Source organism: Antrostomus carolinensis, unplaced genomic scaffold, assembly GCF_000700745.2.
Source record: "Antrostomus carolinensis isolate BGI_N321 unplaced genomic scaffold, ASM70074v2 scaffold5156, whole genome shotgun sequence".
Lineage (NCBI taxonomy): Eukaryota > Metazoa > Chordata > Aves > Caprimulgiformes > Caprimulgidae > Antrostomus > Antrostomus carolinensis.
This window is the reverse complement of record NW_010322361.1, coordinates 16,685-38,078: the sequence shown is the minus strand read 5'-3', so window position 1 is coordinate 38,078 and position 21,394 is coordinate 16,685. Positions and strand designations below refer to the sequence as shown.

The 21,394-nt window shown below is 36.6% G+C and overlaps 1 protein-coding gene across 1 annotated transcript in view; it reads left to right on the top strand.

The window, feature by feature from the left end:
- The first annotated feature begins 288 nt into the window (after positions 1-288).
- The window catches only part of NUP58 (nucleoporin 58), a 33,982-nt gene continuing 12,876 nt past the window's right edge, over positions 289-21,394 (top strand). Inside the window, exons 1-13 of the mRNA XM_010170199.2 lie at positions 289-359; positions 1,519-1,658; positions 3,017-3,052; positions 4,525-4,677; positions 5,678-5,812; positions 6,511-6,621; positions 9,366-9,390; positions 9,828-9,893; positions 10,669-10,843; positions 12,137-12,216; positions 12,873-12,991; positions 15,854-15,936; positions 18,273-18,474. Coding sequence (XP_010168501.2) covers positions 289-359; positions 1,519-1,658; positions 3,017-3,052; positions 4,525-4,677; positions 5,678-5,812; positions 6,511-6,621; positions 9,366-9,390; positions 9,828-9,893; positions 10,669-10,843; positions 12,137-12,216; positions 12,873-12,991; positions 15,854-15,936; positions 18,273-18,474 — 1,396 coding nt within the window. The remainder of the gene's footprint in view (positions 360-1,518; positions 1,659-3,016; positions 3,053-4,524; positions 4,678-5,677; positions 5,813-6,510; positions 6,622-9,365; positions 9,391-9,827; positions 9,894-10,668; positions 10,844-12,136; positions 12,217-12,872; positions 12,992-15,853; positions 15,937-18,272; positions 18,475-21,394) is intronic.

The following is a 21,394-nucleotide window of genomic DNA, read 5'->3' as shown; positions in this document are numbered from 1 at the left end:
TCCCTTTTTTAAATGGTTGTTCTCTGTAGTGTGCTTTAGCCAGGTGCATTGCATTGTTCTGAAGTTACAGATCTGACCTCAGTGACCTGAGCTCTTCTTCCTTCCATCTGTGTAGAGCAGATGCTACTTCAGCCACATGCTTTCTCCTGCTGGTGAGAACACTGCCATTGCTTGGATTCTTCCTACCTTAAAAAACAAGTTAAATGCCACTTCATTTTATTTGGGGTTTTTGTCTGAGTGCTGAATTGCATATTTTGTACTTTAGCTTGTTTATACTGGAATGCTGAAATGAGGAGAATTTTCACAGAAAAATCATCTTCATTTGTACTAGAAAATGATGAGAAACAAGCTGTTGATGAGTGAGAGGAGCACCATGTTGAATATTTAAGGTTACTAGCAGTTAGGTCATGGTGCTGTAGTTTGGTATGTTGACATTTTGGAAGTCGAAAATCTGAAATGCTTTGGCAGTTGTTACCCTGAAGTCTAAATAGCCTTTAATTTCAGTGCCACTGTTGTACATATGCAAAATGTTGTCTGAGTTAGAGAAAACTTACCTAGTGTCTAGAAAGGCTCACAAATGGAAGCAGAAAGTTACTACAAATAAATTGTCTGATCTTTTGTCAATTTGAGAAAAAACCTTATTAAATTGTAGACTCATCTGACTGCTAGTACCTGTAATTTCATTGGTTAGAGATAATGATTATTGTAATCCCTCATGTTTTGCACAATCACTTAATGCATTCTCTGCTAAATGTAAAACTTGTTCTCTATTTCCATGAAACTTATAAAATGTGTAGTTACCCAAAATAAATAGAAAAGGCTTAATTTTCCTGGTGATGACTAATCACCAATTCTCCCCTTCCTTCCTCTTCCCCTTCACCTGTGAAAATAGCTCTGGAAGTTTATTTCTGTAACTTTCTGACAAGTATACAGTCAGAAAAGAAAGTATGGTAGGCATGGGTCCTCTGTGACTTGCATGTGTGGGGAAGCCATAGAGTTCTGGTTAGAACGTGAATTCATGCATCAGTGTGTTCTGGTGGTAAGGCAGGGCAGAGTTGTGCTGCTGATGTGAATAGTTGCGGGTCTGCGCTATCACTTTAGAATGAAGTAAAGTAACACTGGTTGAGGTTTCTGGTCAGAGGTATCTATTTGGACTTGTAACCTGCTTTGGAAATGTATTCTTGCAGGTTTGTTGTCAACTTTTTGCTGCCTCTAGCATTTTTTTCTTCCATTTCAGTCTTTCAGGGAGAATAATTAGCAAGGACTAATTCAGCAAGGAGCTGAACAAATGCTGGATTTGGTGTTAGGGAAGCAGTGGGAGTTACAGAGCTGTAGAAGAAAAGGAGATAGGCTTCCTCTTTCTCTTTGGCAGTGAGCTTGGACTCTGTCTTGTCCATCTGCATTGTGTGTGATTTGGGAAAGTGAATGATGTTGTGGGAACGAAACTGAAATAAGGGGGAGGGGTGGATTTTTTTATTTTGAAAAATAATTATTGCTAATAGTCTTCTTCTGTAATAGCTCAACAGGAGGACTTAATTTTGGAACCCTGGGCTCTTCCACTGCTACAGCAACTACATCAGCTCCTTCAGTGGGCTTTGGGAGTGGACTTTTTGGATCAAAGCCAACCACTGGCTTTACACTAGGAAGCACCAGTACAGGTAGAAAATTCTTGTACAGCAGAAATTTGAATCAACAATGAAGAAATATATCATCTGTACACAAAAACTGGGCCATTGTCATATGCTTACTTTTTTTTACAGTAGTTCTGTAGCTCAGAATATTACTTATGTAGTTTTGTAAAAAGGCTTCATTGAACAGTTTAAATAGTCTTTCACTGAGAATTATGCAGCAATCAGTGCTGCAAAAACACAAATGCAGTTACCAGAAAACTCTGCCTGAGCCTATGTGTAAACTGTTCCATAATTGGAATCCAGATGTTTTCTAGAAATCTAATGCTTCATCCAGGATGCTCAAAATCATGATTTAAGATATAGAGGTATATTTTGATCTGAAAAATATTTTAAAACATTGTGAGATTGTTAGAATTTGTAATGTGATATTTATAGACCTATAGTAGTAAACTTTTCTGGTTTTGTTGTTTTTAATTTTTTACTGTTAGCAATATGCATGAAGAACTTGATTAATATTTTCTTAGGTATCTAATTCAGGCTATGAACATACTCATTCTTATAGGAGTGTTGGAGTGCAAAAAAATAAAACTTTTCTGACTGGAGGTTTTGGGTTTTTTCCCAACCATTCTGCAGATGTAACTTAATGAATTTTACTTTGGTTCTAATTTTGTTAGACAAAATGGTCTTTTTTTCCTTGTGCACTTGTATAAGTAGATAGGGGAAGTTCTAAGAATCAGTCTACTAGAAATACATTTAACAGTAGACTGAAAACCTGTATTACTGTGTTTGGCTACATTGAGGTAATTTTCTTTTAGTGCTCAATGATTCTTTTGATCTTCTGATCAGGTGTTTTTGAAAATATGAAATGGCACAGCACTGTGTTCAAAATAATCTCTTTAGATTACCAGTGGGTCAGAAACCCTAAACCAAGATACAGGATTTTACAAAGACTTTGGACTGTATAATCTTCTTCATGCTGTAATCTGCTGGTTTACATGCTAATGTTATGTACTGCCATATGACTGAAAAAAAATACTTGATAGAGTTACTAGTTTCCATTTTTTCATTTACCTTCATTTATTTGAAATTTCAAACAATTTGCTGTACTGCTGTTAACATCAGCTTCACTGTTAGCAGATTAGTGTAAAGAAAAATGATGTTGTTTGAAGTCAGTTATGCTTTGATTTGTGCTGCTGGCACTTACAAATACTGTTTCCTATGCTAATGTTGTTTTGCTTTCAACATACAGAAAAAAATTGTGTAATAGTCTACGTATTGTCTCAATGTTGCATTATTTCAGTGTTCTGTTTAGTATTTTTTTACTATCATAACTGCTCTGTGGTCTTCAATTACTGTTCTTATTCTGTTTGTTTTTATTAAAGCAGGAACAGCAACAACTATTGCTACAGGACTGACACTAGGTAAGGACCTAATTTGGATTTTAATGTTATACAGTCAAAAATAAGATACGGCTGGATCTGTCTTGTAACGTAGGAAGTGAGTGGTCATACGTGAGCTTTTTCCCCGTTAATAATTGCAGTCTGCTTTGCAGCCCAAATGTTAAGGCTGCAAACCAGAGTGGAGCCCTGCAGTTCTGGGCACTGTTAATTGCTGTTAAAGGATTATTCCATTCCTGAACAACTGTGCTGATGGTCATACTGAAAAGTTGGACTTTATATTTATGTCCCCCTAATGAGTTTCAACCTTCAGCAAAGGGGAGACGGAATACATTATCAAATAATTATTCATACAGAATTTCTTGCTTTCATGAACTTTGTGTGAACAGGTCTTGTTTGGTAGTTACCTCTTTTAGAAGGATAAAGAGGGTTGAACTGGGAAGGGACCTTGGGAATATTTTACTTCTGTTTCTCTGATGAATCTTTAGTGACTGTTTTTCATCTGTCATTAGAAATACACAAAGATGTGGGTAGTTGTGGGCTTTGTTTTCTTTTTAAACACCAGCAACTGAGGTCCAAGGAGAAACTGAGCTTGAGTACCACAAATGCTGGCAGAGGGGTAGGGTGGTGCTACAATACAGGCTGCAGTCCAAGAACTTAGGAAGCCATGTGGTGAATAAATAGGGAAAAATGGTATTGGATAAAGAAGCAAATGAAATGGGCAGAAGAAGGGTGGAACAGCAACTAACCTAGAACAGACTGTGTGATGCATAATCGCACAGGGCAGTCGGTACTATGCAGATGAACATTAATTCTTTTCAATAGCTGAATGGAATGATGGCATCCAAAACAGACACACGGCAGTTACTGAAGTACCAAGTACAGCTTTCTTATGCTTGATATTGGGGTTTGTGCATGTGTATGCACACTCCTCCTTTACTCTGGAATATGGATTCTAGAATGTAAAATGTATGCCTGCCATGAAAACAGCAGGAAGTGGAAGCATTATTTGCTTTACCTTAGAAGTGTTCAAAAGCAAAGTTTGAGAAAGTAACATCTCAACATATTTTTCTATTTAAAGGATATGTGCATTCATTTTGGTATGCACATCCAACTGAGAAATTCAGTCTGTATTTTGGGCAGTATTGTTTATAGATCCATTTACCAATATTTGATCTATCTATTAGATGTTCTTGGTGGAAGCTATTTCTTTTTTTACAAGTTTTTCAAAGTTACCACTAGATATAATCACCCGTCCATGATTAAAGCCCACTGGATCACTAGGAATTCTGGAGCAAAAATGCCTGTGCAATTAATGTAAACCTTTGAAATTTAGTGGAAGGTCCTATGGGGATATTTTACTTGATGCAAGAGATCTTGCACTCTGTGGTGTTCATGATGGTTAAATGGGAATAGTTCAGAAGGGAAGGTGAACTGAGCATTCATTTTCAAACAGAATGGTCTAAGAGTGGTAATTGGTTTTGTGTTTCTTTTAGGCACACCTGCCACCACATCTGCAGCTACCACAGGCTTTAGTTTAGGTTTCAACAAACCTGCAGGTTCAGCCACACCATTTGCTTTACCTGTTACTTCTACCTCAGCGAGTGGCCTATCATTGTCATCTGCTCTTACATCAACTCCTGCAGCAGGTAGGAAAATGTTAAGGTGTTTGGGAGGTTTTTTTGTAGGGGATGGTGCTTTTTTTTAACAATAAAACTTTATGATAAAACAGTTCTACACTCTATATTTTTCTAGTATTTACATAATTTCATGATACTTTAATAGGGTTCATTGGACTTGACTAATTCTAAATTTGGATACCATAATACAGGTAGATTTGTTTATATAGAGGGCAATATAACATGTGGTACAGGCAGCATATAATCTAAGTCGTTAGAAGCATAGTAAGAGCTCAATTGTCATGTAAAATCATCATTTTTGTTATTGTTAAACCCACTGAAGGTTGAAAGCTTCCTACGTGTGCAACTGAAAAGTTTGGAAAATGTCTGCCTTTCGCAGATAGCCTGAGACCGTTAACTAGCTGTGAAAACAAGGTTTTTCCAGGGTAGTTCTCATACTGGCACACACCTGCTATCATATGTAACTCAGCTAAACTACACTGTGTGTGATGATAGTTAAGACTGGAGTTTGGTTTTCTTAACCTTAGGAGTCTTCATTTGAGCTCAGCTACCTGTGCCCTCTGTGCTCTGTCCCTTTATGCCTATAGTCTTTCTCTACTCAGTTCTTCCCTATCCTATCAAGAGCTGGGGTGCTTAATTCTAGAAGGTGGCTCAAACTACCAAGGAAATGTTCTTGTCTCATCTGTCTTATGCAAAGTATTTTAATGTTTAACAGAAAATATTAACGTTTCAGCATTTTAATATAAAAAGTCAATAGTGCTTATTAGATCCATTGTGCCAGTTACAGGTAAATATGGACTAATCAGGATTATTGTATGTAGAACAAAATAACATATAATTAAAAAGTCTTAATGGCTTTGTTTGGAAAATCTGCAGGAAACAAAAACAATAATTGAGTTTGTTATCCAGTTATGATAAAGATGCTGTTTAGACCTTTCAGTTAATTCAGATTATCTGTGGATGTATTTGAATGCAGTGTCTGCATGAAGCCAATTTGCTTTCTCTGCAGGAACTACTGGCTTTACATTAAATTTGGGTGGTACAACTGCTCCAACTACAACTGCCTCCACAGGCCTTTCCTTAGGAGGAGCCTTAGCAGGTTTAGGAGGTTCACTCTTCCAGAATACAAGCACGGCAGCAACAGGTGAAAATTATTTTACTTTTTTCTGCCTTCTGTCTGAAAGCATTGAAATTTAATGTGTGATTGTATAAATTCATAATGCAATATTTAGTTTATATAAAAATTACAGTTTCACAGTGTTAAAATTTTAAGTGTTAGTTAAGAACAGTGTTGCTCTCTGTGGAGTGGACAATAAAAATGAAATCTGAAATCACTGGCTTCCTTCTTACTATTAAATTCACTTGCAGATAACACTTTTTTTTTTAAATTAAAACAAGGGAATCTTTGTCATTTCCATAGTTGACTCAAGCAAGGTGATCGTAAATGGGTGAGGGCAATGATATACAAATATGTCCTTTAACTATGGAGATGTTGAAAGTTTATTTTGGTGGGTTTTGATCTGAATAAAATCTTTAAATGTTAGTATTGTCATTTCACAGCTTCCTGTCTTTTCAGCTCTAGAGGAAAAATTAGTTGTGCTATGTTGCAGTCTTGGTAACGCTGCTCTTAAACTAAATTAAACAAAAATACTTAAGATGCTGATGATAAGTTAGCTATCTAATTAGCTACCTAGTAATCTGAAGAAATTATGTAGAATACTTGCATACAGTTTTATGGAACAAGTGTGGTTAATGGACACTGAAACTGCAAGCAAGATTACATGTGCTTTTAGTTTAAGTTTTAAGTATCAACATTTTAAGTGCTGTTTGGGTTTCTTGTAGGACTTGGGCAGAATGCTTTGAGTTTGACTCTGGGGACAACTGCGGCTCCTTCGACTACTGCCAACGAAGGTCTTGGTGGTATTGATTTTAGTAGTTCATCAGACAAAAAGAGTGAGTTTGTTTTAAAACATTCACAACTTTCAGTTAAGAAATTATCAGAGCACCTCAGCAAAGACACTATTTAATTGTGTTTGAGTGTGGAATTAAAGCTGACAAACTTGACTTGCCCCTCTCCCCCTGCCAAGGCATTTCAGTTAATTTCATTCTTAGATATTGTGCTTGTATAGAAGAACAAGATTTTGGTTGCAAATACAATGTAGTGTAAGTTTATTTATTTAAAGTAAGTACAAGCCAATATCATACTTGCAAACCACGATCTAAACCCTTTAGGCTTTCAGGGGTGAAGACTCATAGGGCTGTTTGCTGAAAAGGAGATTTCTGAACAGCTGTATGTCGAATAGCCACTAGAGGGGGAGCAGAGCTCTGTGTAAGAAATGCATTGCCAATACAAAAGTACTCGTTTCTGACCATCTTTCTCTAACTGTAATAGATCCTAAACCTGGTTGCTTTTTTCGAAAACCTGCACAATAAAATATCTTATTTTTAGCTGTTATTCTTCAAAACTGTATTTCTGGCGGGGTGGTTCTATCTGATATGTTCTATCAGGTTGTTAAACCAGTTATAAAAAACTTTACCTCTGAGGTGGCTTTAAAGTACTTACATAAGGGAATATTGAGCATTGAAGTATGAATGCTTATTAATTTGTCTTGCTTTTATACTTTCAGAGTAAACTTAACTAAAGCTGATTCCAAAATGTGCATTTTTTTCTGGAGAATCAGTACTGTTAATTTAATCTCTTTATTCCATTCAGGAGCCATATTTTAAATTAGGTGTACCAGTAGCTAGAAGAGAAGGAAATATAGCAGCTCCCTGAAACCATCTTTATAGAGTAATGCACGTTGTGGAGACATAATTTTTCATACTTGTAGAAGAGTTGGCATGTTGACTGTCCAAACTGGAGTGCTCTGCATGATGTTGATTGTTCTTGGAGATAATTACTGAAATAGGGAGCGATGAAAAAGCTCTGATTCCTAGGTTCTTATGGGTTTTCTGTTGCTATAATATTAGGATGTCAGAACACTCCCGTAACAGACAGGTATCTTAAAATGAGGACCAGAGAACCACAGAGTCAAAATTTACTTCATTCTAACATCTCCCAGCATTGTTTTTGCCCAGCTCTTAGGGTGGAAACTTGAATGAGTACCTGAATAATTCCCCATATGTTGCTTAGTGGAACTGGGTGTGTGGACTATCACTGTCAGGATGATAAACAGAGATCCCTTAGCTAAGCAATGGGAAATGTGAAAGGATACTGTATTTTGAGTTTTCTTTTTTTTAAGTTTAGGTTTTAATGTTTCCCATAATGGATAGTGGTGGTTTAAGCAGCCCTGACAAATATCCCTATCTGTGTGCTGCTACTCGGTTCTGTCAGTACAGTTGTTTGTACTACTAGACGAGGAACTGTGTTAATGTTTGAGGGTGGTGGTTTCGTGATTTTGAGGTTTTTATTTGTTTTCCTGAAGAAAAGGGTGGAGGAGATGTGGCTACCAATGAAAAGGTGCCCTAGGGCAGATAGGGACTAGCACCTTTGTTCTCTCTTCTGGAATTGGTTATAAAAGCTTTTCCTTCTGGAGACTGAAGACTGACTGTCTAGTATTTCTTTAAAATATGTCTGCAGGAAAAGAAGCTGTTCTCATACATATTTTCTTCATGTATTACTAAAAAGAATATTAAAAAAATAAAACTGGAGCACTTATTTGCACAGAAAATAGTAAAATCCGATTTCAAATCTGTATCTTTCTAAGTATTGTTCTGATGTACATGGGAGGGTGGGGAAGTAGTGGCTAGAGAGATAAAGCAAAGTATACTTAGTTTTCTGCCAAATTTTTAGGTTATCAGCAGAGAAAGGATTCCTAAATTCTGAGGCTTTTTTTTTTTTTTTTTTTTTTTCCTTCCCCCTCCCCCCTTAGCAAAAGGTATGGGGAATGGTTTGAGATTCCAGGTTCTGTAAATGTCCTGGTACTGGGTGCCAGTCTGTAGACAATTTAAGTAGGTATTGCTTCTAAAAAGTAACTTCTCCTGGCAGGAGCACTGGCTTGTGCAGCTTAAAGTGTTTGTGGCACTAGTGTTAGCTGCTTTCTGCATCGGTGGCACTGAGAGGGAAGTGAGGATGTGAGCTGAAGAAGATGAAACTCGCTTCTTGGGCTTTCTGAGCAAGTTCTTCCTAGCAGACTGCTATGGTGTGGGATGTGCTTAATACCCTGTTATGCATGATAACTGTTTTCAGCTCCATTCTGTTACTGAGAGGCACTTGGCATCTTGATCCACAGATGCATAGTTTGGCGTGTGTAGGTGGTAGGTAAGCAGTAACATTTCAGTTCTGTAAGGCCTCGTTCATTACTAAGGTAATGCAACAGCAGAATTCTTAGGGAAGTCCAAGGGGCAAAGCTTAATTACCTTGGTATTTGAGAGGAGACTGCTATTGCCGTTGTGCTTGCATAAGCAGGAACAGATTTCATACGCAACTGCAGTTGTTTATGCGTTTGTAGTGATTTGTATAGTGATGAGATGTTTTGCGTAGCACCTCAACTGTTGAACTCTTCTTATTGCAAATATTTATCTATGAAAGGGGATTAAATTCAAACCTCCTTTCTTTTATGAAAGTCTTTAGTCTGTTTCTCTTACCAAGAGAAATCAACCAGATTATAGTCATTAGTTCTTCCCTAAAATCTCACTAAGGTTGTTTTGTTTGTTCTTCAAAGTTTTATTTCTGACATGCAATTTTTATTTTCTAGGTGACAAAACAGGAACAAGACCAGAGTAAGTGTTCGGATTTTCTTTGCATTCCATGTTTTGTTATAAAACAACTGAACTGAATATTTTGGCTTTTTTACTACTTTGGCCTTGAAAAAGGCGTAAATGTAAATAACCAGCTTTTGCAGTATGGGCAATTTAGTAATGGTCGTTCATCATTTTAAACATTGTGATTTTCCCATCACATGCCATCCCTACAACTTACTTGGCATCTGCTATAGACTGCTAATATGGTGTAAAAAATGGTTTCTGCGAGTGTGTATGATGCTTGGACCCTGACATAGTATCTGTGTGCATTTTTCCAAATCATTCCTTGTGGCATATGTGCAATGGGTGCAAAACTTGTTTAATCAGTCACTTGAACGTTTTAATGGTATTTAGTAGTCAGGCAAAAATATTTGGTGGTATTAAAGCACCATCTAAACATACATTGTTTCTTGTAGAGATAGCAAAGCACTAAAGGATGAAAATCTACCTCCAGTAATCTGTCAAGATGTAGAAAATCTACAGTAAGTAGTATTTTTTTATTTATGATAGTTGAATAACTGAAGTATTGTATGCTGTTGATGCTCTGTGACAAAAACACCTGACTGCAGGCTGCAAGTGGGGTAACTTAATAACCCAAGGCCTTTTGTCAGGTTAACCTTGGGAACAGAGTAGGTGGATAGTTCTAGGAGCTGGAGTCTTAGGCTGGTTTTTTTTCCCAGCCTCACTTTTCCATGCATTTATGCAAATGGACATGCCCAGCAAACATGATCTTAGAATCTGATCCATCTCTCCCTGGGAGTATTAAGTCTGTTGCGCATGCATAGTAAGTATTGAACCTCATGTCCATATTGCATGTGCCTTGCGGATCTGCTGTGGAGTAAAGAGAACTGCAGAGAGGAAGGAGGCAGGTTGTAGACTAGTCACAGAGGCTGTGTGCCGCTGTATTTCTGAGTCCAAAGTAGTAATTACTTTTACATAGATGCTACTTAATACATATATATATTAAAATATTTAAATAACTTCTATGTATCTTAGCTTTTCAGAATTCAGCATAACATGTTTAAACGCTTGCTATTGGAGTTTAGGGGTTTTTTTTGGCGTTAGCGTGCTAGGAGTTAAGATAATATTAAACTGTATAGTAACTCCACTGTTCAGTACTTGATTTTTGAAAAAATAATTGAATAGCTATTTAAATAATGTGACCACACACAAGTCTCAAGTGACCAAACACTTGAGTACTACAGGTTCAATACTTTGTTTCTTTCTTCTCCACCTGCTTCTTTTTTCCTTCCCCAGGAAATTTGTGAAAGAACAAAAACAAGTTCAGGAAGAAATTAGTAGAATGTCCTCTAAAACAATGCTTAAAGTACAAGAAGATATTAAAGCTTTGAAACAACTTCTGTCTGTAGTTGCCAGTGGATTACAGAGAAACACTCTCAATATTGACAAGCTGAAAGTGGAAACTGCACAGGTATAATTGAATATAAATCTTGTTACGTAGTGTTGCTATGTTGATTATTTCACATAGAATAACTGACCTTTATCAGTCAAGTTAACACATGTCCAAACTAAGAGAGTTGTAAACAAAGGGAAAAATTGAATCCCTTCTAATCTATTCAGAATTTCTGGGGGAGAGTGAAAAATCTTTGATGTCAGTATTTTAAGGTAAGTACAACAGCAGTAAAATTACTTCTATGCAAGAGAGCACTTCTCCATAGCAAAGGCAACAGAAGGGAATGCGTGCCTGCTTTAGTTCAGTTTCAGTGAAGATATACTTGTAACAACATGCTGGACTCTGGAGCAGCAGAAATGCAAATGTGACCAGAGAAAAAACAAACAATAGCCACCCCATAACATTTCAGGGACCAAGATATCTTAACTAGCACTAGTACTAATTTAGTGAACTTGAGTCATGATTCTGTACACCAGTAAGCATCTCCTCTGTGCAACCAGTTTAAGCTCAAGTTTTGATGCAAGTGCTATTCAGGTTAAGTTCTCTACCACTTTTTCTTTCATCTGTCATGTCAAGGGTGCTTGCTATATAAGTAAGTGTGTTTTACTCTAAAGTTAAAAAGTTGATTTTTTTCTGTATCTTGTGATACCAAAAGGAAGTACTCTAACTGTGCCTTGCCAACAGTTTTCTGTGACAACAAAAACTGGTTACTGATATTCTAATATTTCTGTAAATGATGCAGTTGAGAATAATTGCAGAACCAAGCACTGAGAAATTCTTATTGATAGGGTTATTAGAAAGTTTTAAACAGAAATATATACTGTAATTATCATGCATTAAAAGATCATTTACATAGGAAAAGTGGTATTTTTTTAACTATTTAACTTTTTTTAAAGTTAAATAATCCTTTTTTGTTATCTTTCTTCTCATTTAGGTGTGTTACTGCCTTGCACTTGACTGTTTCTTTTTTTCCTCTAGTCCTCAATTATTGTGACAGGATTTCTGAAGTAAAATAAATTAGATCTTATCTCCGACAGTTTAGCGCAATATTTTCTCAACTTCTGAGAGTTCAGAGTACTTTCAGGATGTGCTGCTGTTTGCTCCTTCCCCAAACTTCTGTTGATATTTGCAGTTCTCCAACTTTCTAGCAGTATATTCTTTGAAGAATTATTGGTTGGATTCTCTCACAATTTTAACTTAAGTATATGAAGAAAAGATTTTATGTGAATGAACATTAGACTTGTAGCTATTTTTCTTTTTGAACTCTTCATACAGAACCTTCTCTTTTATTAACTCTCCCTTTTTATTTAGGAGCTAAAGAACGCAGAAATAGCATTACGAACACAGAAAACTCCTCCTGGTCTCCAGCATGAAAATACAGCCCCAGCAGAGTGAGTTACTGTTATTCATAGAAAATAATCGATAATATAACTTGGAAAAGAGAAGACTCTGGGGAGACGTTACTGTGGCCTTTCAATACTTAAAGGGGGCCTATAAGAAAGATGGGGGTGGACTTTTTAGCAAGGCATGTAGTGTTAAGACAAGGGGAAATGGTTTTAAACTGAAAGAGGGTAGATTTAGACTAGGTATAAGGAAGAAATTGTTTATGACAAGGGTGATGAAACACTGGAACAGGTTTCCCAGAGGGATGGTAGATACCTCATCCCTGGCAACATTAAAGATCGGGTTGGATGGGGCTCTGAGCAACTTGATCTAGTTGAAGATGTCCGCTCTTGGACTAGGTGACCTTTAGAGGCCCCTTCCAACCCAAACCATTCTGTCATTCTGTGAACTTTGTAATAAGAATTACATTATTTTTTCTGCTTCTTACAACATTTGTACTGAATGCTTCATAGAATCAGTGTTTTATTTCTACATTTAATTTGTCTTTATCTCGGACATGAGAAATACAGGAATGTCATAGAACATAACCATTGCAATTAATTAAATTAAAATTGGCAGCTAATATAGATCAGATTGGGGAAAAAAAAAATAGCGGCAAACTAGTGAAGTTTAATCATAAAATTTCATTGTTTTACTCCTCTAGCTACTTCAGAATCTTGGTTGAGCAGTTTGAAGTACAGCTGCAGCAATACAGGCAACAAATAGAAGAACTGGAAAATCATCTTGCTACTCAAGCAAATAATTCACACATAACTCCACAAGGTAAATGTTTCAATTTCAGTGTTTCATACATAAAAATAAATAAATTTTATACCTATAAGAAAACCTTAGTAATTAATCACTTCTTTTGTTATTGTTGGTTATTCTTATTTAAATACAGAAATGAGTGTTCATATAGATTCTGCAGTTGTTCAGTATAAAGATTTGGATAAAAGATTAAATTCATAGAGTCTTGAGCTTTTTAAGATGGATCCAGTTCCTTATGTGCAGTTTGTAAGCCTGGTTTGTTCTGCATAGACATTTTGATACCTAGTTATGTAGGAGTAGAAATCACAACTTCTGAACTTCTGAAAAATAGGAAATGAAGAAGCATGGTATGGTTTACATTCCTGTTCTGACTTAGGCACGTTCTTGTAAAAGAACTTGGGTCTTCTCTAGATTTAGCTAGGGCACTTTCATAGGAGCTGGAAATGGAAATTTGGGGCTCCAGGACACAACTGAGACAGTTTTACACACACTTGGACTCTAGTTTGGTGATTACTTCTCTGACAGTGTCTATTCAATCCATCTATATTTTGCTTCTTTACAATTCCTAGTGAGTTCATAAACGTCAGAGAAAGCTCCCTACTCTTCAGTTTTTCATTGGCTCAGCTCAATATTGCTTGGTTTATTGATGCTCTTCTGCTTCCAAACCATTTTTATTTCTTTTGCTTTTGTCTCTGTCTGTTGTTTGTGTGGTCAACATAACAGTGAGACAATCTGTTTTCCTTTTGCTTTGGTCTGTCTTCCTTCATCTATCCCCTTCCACTAATATGACTCTTCTGTCCACCTGCTATTTTAAAACAAAGTCTTTATTTAACAGAGGTGTTTACCTATGGAAGATACTGAAGTATCTTCACCATTGTAGTTGAGGGGTTTTTGCCCTTGTAAAGTCTGAGAAATTAGGCATTTGTTTGGGATATAAGGTTATCTTGTCAAAAAATGAGGCATGGGGACAAAGATGGCTTTTCTGGGAAAGGTGTTCTGTAATTTTTTCTTCTATAAATCTCTGAGCTGGATGGACAATCCTGACAGATCATGCGTGTGAGAGCATTGACATCTGCTATATCTATCTCCCTCCCTTCGGCATCTGGCTGTTACAAGGCTTCTGTCTAGCACCTTCTGTCTTGCACTGGGCTGTCTGACCAGACAAATAGAGGTCTCTGATCTGCCAGCTCCAGATCAAAACGGGAACTTTTCCTTAGTTTGGAGCCTGTTGGTATTGCCTTCAGCTCTGACCAGTTGAGAAAATTTAGTCTTGTTTACTGCCACATCATTCAAGTCTTGAGAGTATCTCTCTGGTCAGAGAATACTGACCTCTTGACAGTAGACTTCTGGTTGGTTACCATTCCTCTGCTCATAGACACTTATTTTTGGGGCCATTTTAGGTACAGATGATGCAATAAGCAGTGATTTCAAGTTGCGTGTCTTTTTGTGCAATGAGATACTTGAACATCTTGCAGTCACAGGATGGTACTTAGACTCTGGACCTCATGTATCAAAAATGAGAGAACTGTCTAGACCTAGCTTCCAGAATGGAAGATCTGCTGAATCTTGAGGGTCCTGTATCTTTCCATGTGATCTTGTCTATCTAGAGTATGAGAGATGCCTTCACAGATTTTCCTCTGTTTTTTTCAGTAGTTTCTGCTATTATCCAAAGGTTCCTTGCTTGTGGGGCCAATCTGTTGTGCCAGAATGCTTGGACTGGCAGCAGGTAATCTAGTCAACACTGTATTGCCTGTGTAGCCTTCACCATACAGGAAACCATGACTCGGAATGTCTTGAAAATTTTGAAATGTCTAGTATTAGGTATCAATAAATTGCTTCCAAACTCTTTGTAAATTTGTGGCCAGTCTTCCTAGATACCACTGCCTCCACAACCTTGCCGGTTGACGTGAGATTTATTGCCCAGCTTTTCTTTTTCAGAAAGAAATGCAAATGATAATGAAGAAATTCTCCTGTGGAAAGGCAGACATTTTCAGATGCACCTTCAAGAACTTGATAGCTACCGTTTGCATTTCAGTAGGTTATAGGCATCCTTCAAAGGAAATTAGAAGCTGATCTTTTCACAGTGAAAGACCATTTCAGCACTTTTCTGTCCTCCATTTTGGTACATCGTTTCAGTGCTTCTTCCAGAAAAGCTTTTTTTTTTTTGTCAGCAGATGCCTCATTTTGCCAAAACCTTTGAGATTTCCCCTTTAATCCTGAAGTGTTGCATTAGTTGGGTCAGTGCACTGAAGACACTTTCATATCTGTGTGGGAAGTAGGATATCCTAAATCTAAGACTATGTAGGCAAGAAGCTCCCCATTGTGTTTCTCTGAGATAGTCTTGTGGGTAGAGCTAAAATAAGAGTTCCTGTGATGCTTGTTAATCACATCTTTAAAATGTAAGTAAAGCTTCCATGCTACTGCTCTCTCTCTGGCAAAATCAACTGAACACTTAACTCTGCCTTAAGACAGAAAGAGTGGAAAATATATGCAAAGGCAAGAAAATCTGATAAAACTATATTTATGTAAAAACCAATGAGGTAAAATGTACCTGTGTTATTAAATAATTTTTTAGCTTTGATAAACAATAGAATCATAGAAAACAAATGACCCTGTATTTAAAAATAAATCTGAGAAAAGAGTACTTTTCAAAATGAAGTTTGAAGCCCTTTCCAAAAGTAGTCCTTGTGTGACTTGTGTCAACTAATTCCTCTCAAATTCTCTGTTTCTTACAGACATTAACTTTTTCTTGTGCAGTTGCTTTTGTGCTTTGTGCTGTATGGATTTTGGGTGGGCTTCTTGCTGCAGTATAAACACTAAATCTTTTCTCCTGGTATTAAGTTTGTCACTTACCAATATTTTATATGCCTTTTACAGATTTGTCTATGGCTATGCAGAAAATCTATCAAACATTTGTAGCTCTAGCTGCACAACTTCAATCAATACATGAAAATGTAAAGGTATGTTGATTTTATGTGATCCTGTGTATTTAGTGAAAGAACTACAAAGAGTCACTCTTGAAAATATAATATATCTTCAAGTATTCTTTTTTTTTCTGTTAATTTAACTGCTTTAAAAATTTTCCAAGTGTCCTGGAGAAGTGCTTTGATTTAAAAAGTAACTTTGGTTCAGCTGAAGCCTTATTTGAATCATTAACTTACAATGATAATAGCAGCTGGCCATGATCATTTAGGTTACAAAATATTTTTAATTTAAGTTATTTTGCTTTTTAAAGTGTGGATCAATTTTTGAAATGTCGGTCATTGAGCTGCTGCTTGTATGTTTTTCTTTTTGCCCAATGACCTCTTGATCTCAAGCAAAGATGATCTAAATCTGCTCTTACTCAAATAGGTAACAGAAAAAAAGTTGATATTCATATGTAAGATTTTTCAAAATACGAAAGAATTTTGGTGAAATTTGTGTTGTAGCTTGCTTAATTTTTTCCAATCTGTTTTTTGTGGAAAGTTTTATGTACAGGGGAAAAAAAAAAGACTACTGTGAAAAAAAGCTAATATATCAAAGGTCTTAGGCTTGTTTTTTCCATCATGGACTTCAGTTTGAATTTCCCATTTACAGTTCTGGACACATTGACAAAATGTCAGTGTTCTACAATCCGTAATTTCTCTTGAGATCATCAGAACCCTTCTTGGTTACAAAATTAAAAAAAATGGAGAAGAGTACAACTGTTTGGGATTGGTTGCTAAGGGACTTCCTTAATGGGGATAGCTCTGGAAAATCTTCTGCTTGTTTCCTTCTCAAAACTTCTTCTGCACAGTATTGCTAGTTCTCCAAACATCTGAAACTCTTCACTTTTTCTGGATAAAGTTCAGGAATACTGAGGATCTTGTATGAACTAGATTCTTTGCATTGCATTGCTTCTGTCAGCATGGATATTCACTGGTTTACAGCTACCTGCCATCAGATATTTGTGCTGCTCTTGGTTAACTTGGTAGCAAATGGAGAATATATCAACTTCTCCATAATTTTGACAGAATTACGCAAAAATTATCCGAAATGTGTTCTGAGCTCTTAGCTTCTGAGATCTGAGTGTAGCCTGAACTCCTGTAGTGGTCTTTGATGATAAATTTTCTCTGTTCTTCGATATTAAGAGATGGATTAGTATGCAAGTGTCCTGGTTTTGCTAGGATAGGGTTAATTTTCTTCTTAGCAATAATATCCTTGGTAACTTGTCAGTGTGAATGAATAGGAAAGAATTTCCTTCAGCTTAAGTATTCTATTGCCTGAAAGTAAGGGATTGGTTTAAGGATTTTTCCTTCTTTTGGGAAATTTTTTCACTCTTTAATCTAGTGGGTGGACATGAAGGCTAGTAGTTTGGAATCATAGAATCATAGAATGGTATGGGTGGGAAGACACAGTTATAAAGATTCAAAAATCAGAAAAATTAATGTGCTGCTTAGGTGGATCTCATCTTCTGACCATCTGTTTTAGTTTATCAGCTAGGAGATGCTAGGAGAGGAGTCTCTGCCTTATTTGATGGTTGTGATATGGTTTGTGAAGGCAGAGTTGTGACAGTTGCTTTGTCTGAAGTCTGCTTTCTGGTTTGCACGTACTTTGATTCAAAGGTCTGAAGTTGTAGAAAAACATGGCTTGAAACATCTTTGCACAGGGCTAGTTGTTACATGTAGTTATATCATATATGAACAAATAGATACATGCTGTATCCAAGGTCAGTGATAGTGAAGGTCAGTGAAGAGTGAAATGTGCTTGGGCACAATTCGGGTGGAGAAGGTCATTAAATCGTTCTGCACAGATTAGCCTTAAGAACTGTTCTATCATGTCTAATAGCATTTCTGGCAGCTCCTGTGGCAGTCAGTATGGCATTGTATGAAATCTCACCAGCATTCTATGAATGTCTTTTTTCTCCAAAGATGGCACTCATGATGTCCTAATGAGGTCATTCTTGCTGTTGCTGATAGACTTAACATTACAGCTGTTCAGATCCCAAATCAGAATTTTTGGACTGTATGCTCCTCTTCTCGGAAACAAGCATATCCTTAGCCAGGAACACAGGATATGTCTTCCATAAAATTCAATTTAACCTACTCTTCCTTGGTTTTAACAAGTTTATTACATTTAAAGATTCTCTGTTTGACAGAATGATTTCCATCTTCTGTTTTTTAATTGAAGTTTTGTTGCGGTGGTTTCTGTTGGTTGGTTTGGGTTTTGTTTTGGTTTTTTAAGAAAATGTTATTTATAGCTCAGTGTCTCTTTCCTTATGAAGTTAAGGTTTTATGTCAAATGCACTGAACTAAATGGCTTCCCCCACCCCCTTCAGATGCTCAAAGACCAATACCTTGGCTACAGGAAAACCTTTCTGGGAGATGCCATGGATGTGTTTGAGGCAAGACGAGCAGAAGCTAAGAAGTGGCAGAGCGCGCCACGAGTTACCACTGGACCGACCCCTTTCAGCAACATACCAAATGCAGCAGCCGTTGCCATGGCTGCAACACTTACTCAGCAGCAGCAGCCTGCTACAGGTCTGAGTGCATTCAAGTTATAGATTATTAGTGTTACGACAAAAGTAAATTTGTGTAAAGTTTTCTATGAAGTCTTCCTTCGTGTTAGACTAAAAATCTAAACATTGTGATGGGCAAAGTTACTGATACATAGCCAATATAAAAATGCAGGGTAGACTTAGCAATAATTATACAACAGATACTTAATCTTGTGAATTTACTTGTATTGGTGATATTTACTGTATTGTTCTAACTTACCCCTTGGAATGTGAGTCTTCACTCTACAGTAACATCTCTGAATACGCATAGTATAGCCTCTTTCCAGAATTGTATGGTTATAGTAAATTATTTCAAATCAGTGAGGAGAGGATATCTAAATGCATATTACCTTTTTCTGATGTAAAATTAATAATGCATTTTTATATAGCACTTTGGAACTGTAAAATGAAAAATGCTGTAGAACAGGAAGGATAGTGAAGCAAACCTCTGTAGAATAGGAAGACAGATGCCTGGCTTATTATTTTCTAACCAACTCCTTTGTCAGAGTGATGTTGGAGTAGGTTTTGCTGGCATTCTGCTGTTGCAAATAAATACTAGGGAAGGTAGAGTGGATCAGTGGTTCCATGTGAGCATGTGTCTAAGAGGAAGACCAAAACAAAGGAAAGGCATGACCCACTGCTAACGAAGAATGGATATGTATGGCAAAGGAAATAACTTAAGGCACCTTAGTTGATGTTGTTATACTAACCAACACTTCTCAGAGAGGGATTCCTGAATGTAGAGAATTCGATTAATATTTAATAATTTAACAGAAATAAGATAAATTCCGTTTCATATTACTTGAACAGGGATATGTGTCTATGTCAACAAATTAGGAAAAGCATAGTTAATTTCATTCTACCATTTGTTTTCTAAAATATTGTTTATCTTAGGTGTTCTGAAACTCATATTAGCACCTTTTCCTTCTCTTGTCTTATGACAGCAGTCATATTTTTAATGGTTTTAATTGGAGATCTATGCAGCAACCACCCTAAGTCTGACAGATTATTAGGCTGTCCCGGCCTTCTCCATAAAAGGAAAATAAAATAAAATGTGCTTCCAACCCTGGCCCTTATAAACAACAAGGAGATGAGTTTAAAAGACAAATATGCCAAAATATTTTGAACACAACAAAAAATGAAGTCTTTATGAAATATTTATCTTCGAAATTTCTGTCATAGACCAGAGTCTTCCTGTTGCTGCTATGTTAATCCATGGAAATTCTGTTGAAGTGACGTAGGCAAGGGAGTCTGGTTTTAAACAGAGAACAAGATAATGTAATGTCGCACTTCAGGTTTTTTAATGCAGAGAGAAGTGTGGCTTGAGCAGTGTAATGTTGCCAAAGTCGTTCCCTCTCCCTTCATCTTTCTCCTTTTCTCATGTTTTTTTTTTTAAATGCTCTCCATGGTCATTACAGGATTAGTTGTGTATGAAAGTCATATACTTGGGATGTTGCATTTAAAGTTATACCTGCATTTTCATGAATTGAGGTGAGGAATTTGAACTTCCTCTTCCTAGTCCAGATTCAAGAGAACTGCTAATAACTTCAGTAATTTGATGCCACTTATGGCGTGACTTCATGAATATTCCCTTAGGAGTAGGAGTGAAGAGGGGGGTGGGGGAGGGAATAAAAGGCACAGTTGACCTCTACTAACACACCTGAGGTAAGGTGACTTTATACCTTGAGGTATTTTGTAGTGAAAGGAGCAAGTGGGAGAGTGTGTAAGTTGGCTTTGGGGTTGGTTTTTTTGTTTTTGTTTTTTTTTTTTCCTTTTGGTTGTTTCAGCGGAATATTTCAAAAGCCAAAAATGTGCCAACTACAAGAGTGATGCAGATAGAAAAAAGCCATTAACTTACGTCATACATGCCAACAAAAATAGACAACACTTTGTTTACTACTTATTCAGTTGGAATATTGTCACCCTCTATGCAAATCACTTGAGGACCTGGAGAAATAGAGGTTGATTGATGTTTTGAGTGGCACTCCAAGAGTACTTAAAACTCTTAGCATGTAGGGTTAGATGGAACTTGAAGTCATCTTTTCTGTTCCTCTAGCCTAAAAGCAGGATTAGTCAGACCTGAACTGTTCCAGAGAGAAAATCTTAAAAGCTTGCTAGAAAGGAAAATTTCATAGCTCTCCTAAATTACTGATTTGAGTGCTTGACTTTTTCCCAGCAACTTATCTGAAACTTCTTAGCTTCAGATTAAGGCTGCCAATTTTTGTCTTACTCTTAGTGGAAAAGGAGAAGAATCTATTCTTTCAGTTTTTCAGGCATCTTTAAATTTTTAAAGACTGCCTCCTCATCCTTTCCTTTTCCTTGTTTGAGTTTTCAGATGGCCATTTGCTGCAGTAAAATGGCAAATGTTTGTGTTTTAACTTTGTGTTATGTTGTTGTTAATTTGATAAACTGTCTGCTAGAAGTTAAAATCACACATGTTTCTTTGCAAGATCCTGAAGAGTGGGATAGATGAGGGGTGGGAGAATGTTAAGAGATAAAAGACTATGAAATGAGGTGTATATAAAGGTGGAGGAGGGGGCATCTGTGTAATATCGACCTGCTGTTGCTGTTCTGGAAGATAAGAATAAAACAAGAAAATTAATCTGGGCCTTAAAGTTTTTGACTAAAATCTAATATACGGTACTCTAGTATTGAGGGATCAGGATGGGTAGTCTCTTTTTTAAAAAATATATTTCATGTTTACATGGTTAAGTTTATTACATAAGATTAATTTAGAGTTAGTGTTCTTTCTCTGAAAAAGAAAAATAATAATTTATTTTAAATTTGTGTTCAGAAGTCAAAGGTTTAGTAGCTACGTCTAAGCTGTGGGATCAGGGAATGTTTCCCCAGTTCCTGGGTGTCGATATGCACCCTATTTATGTTCTCTCTGTATGCCAAGACAT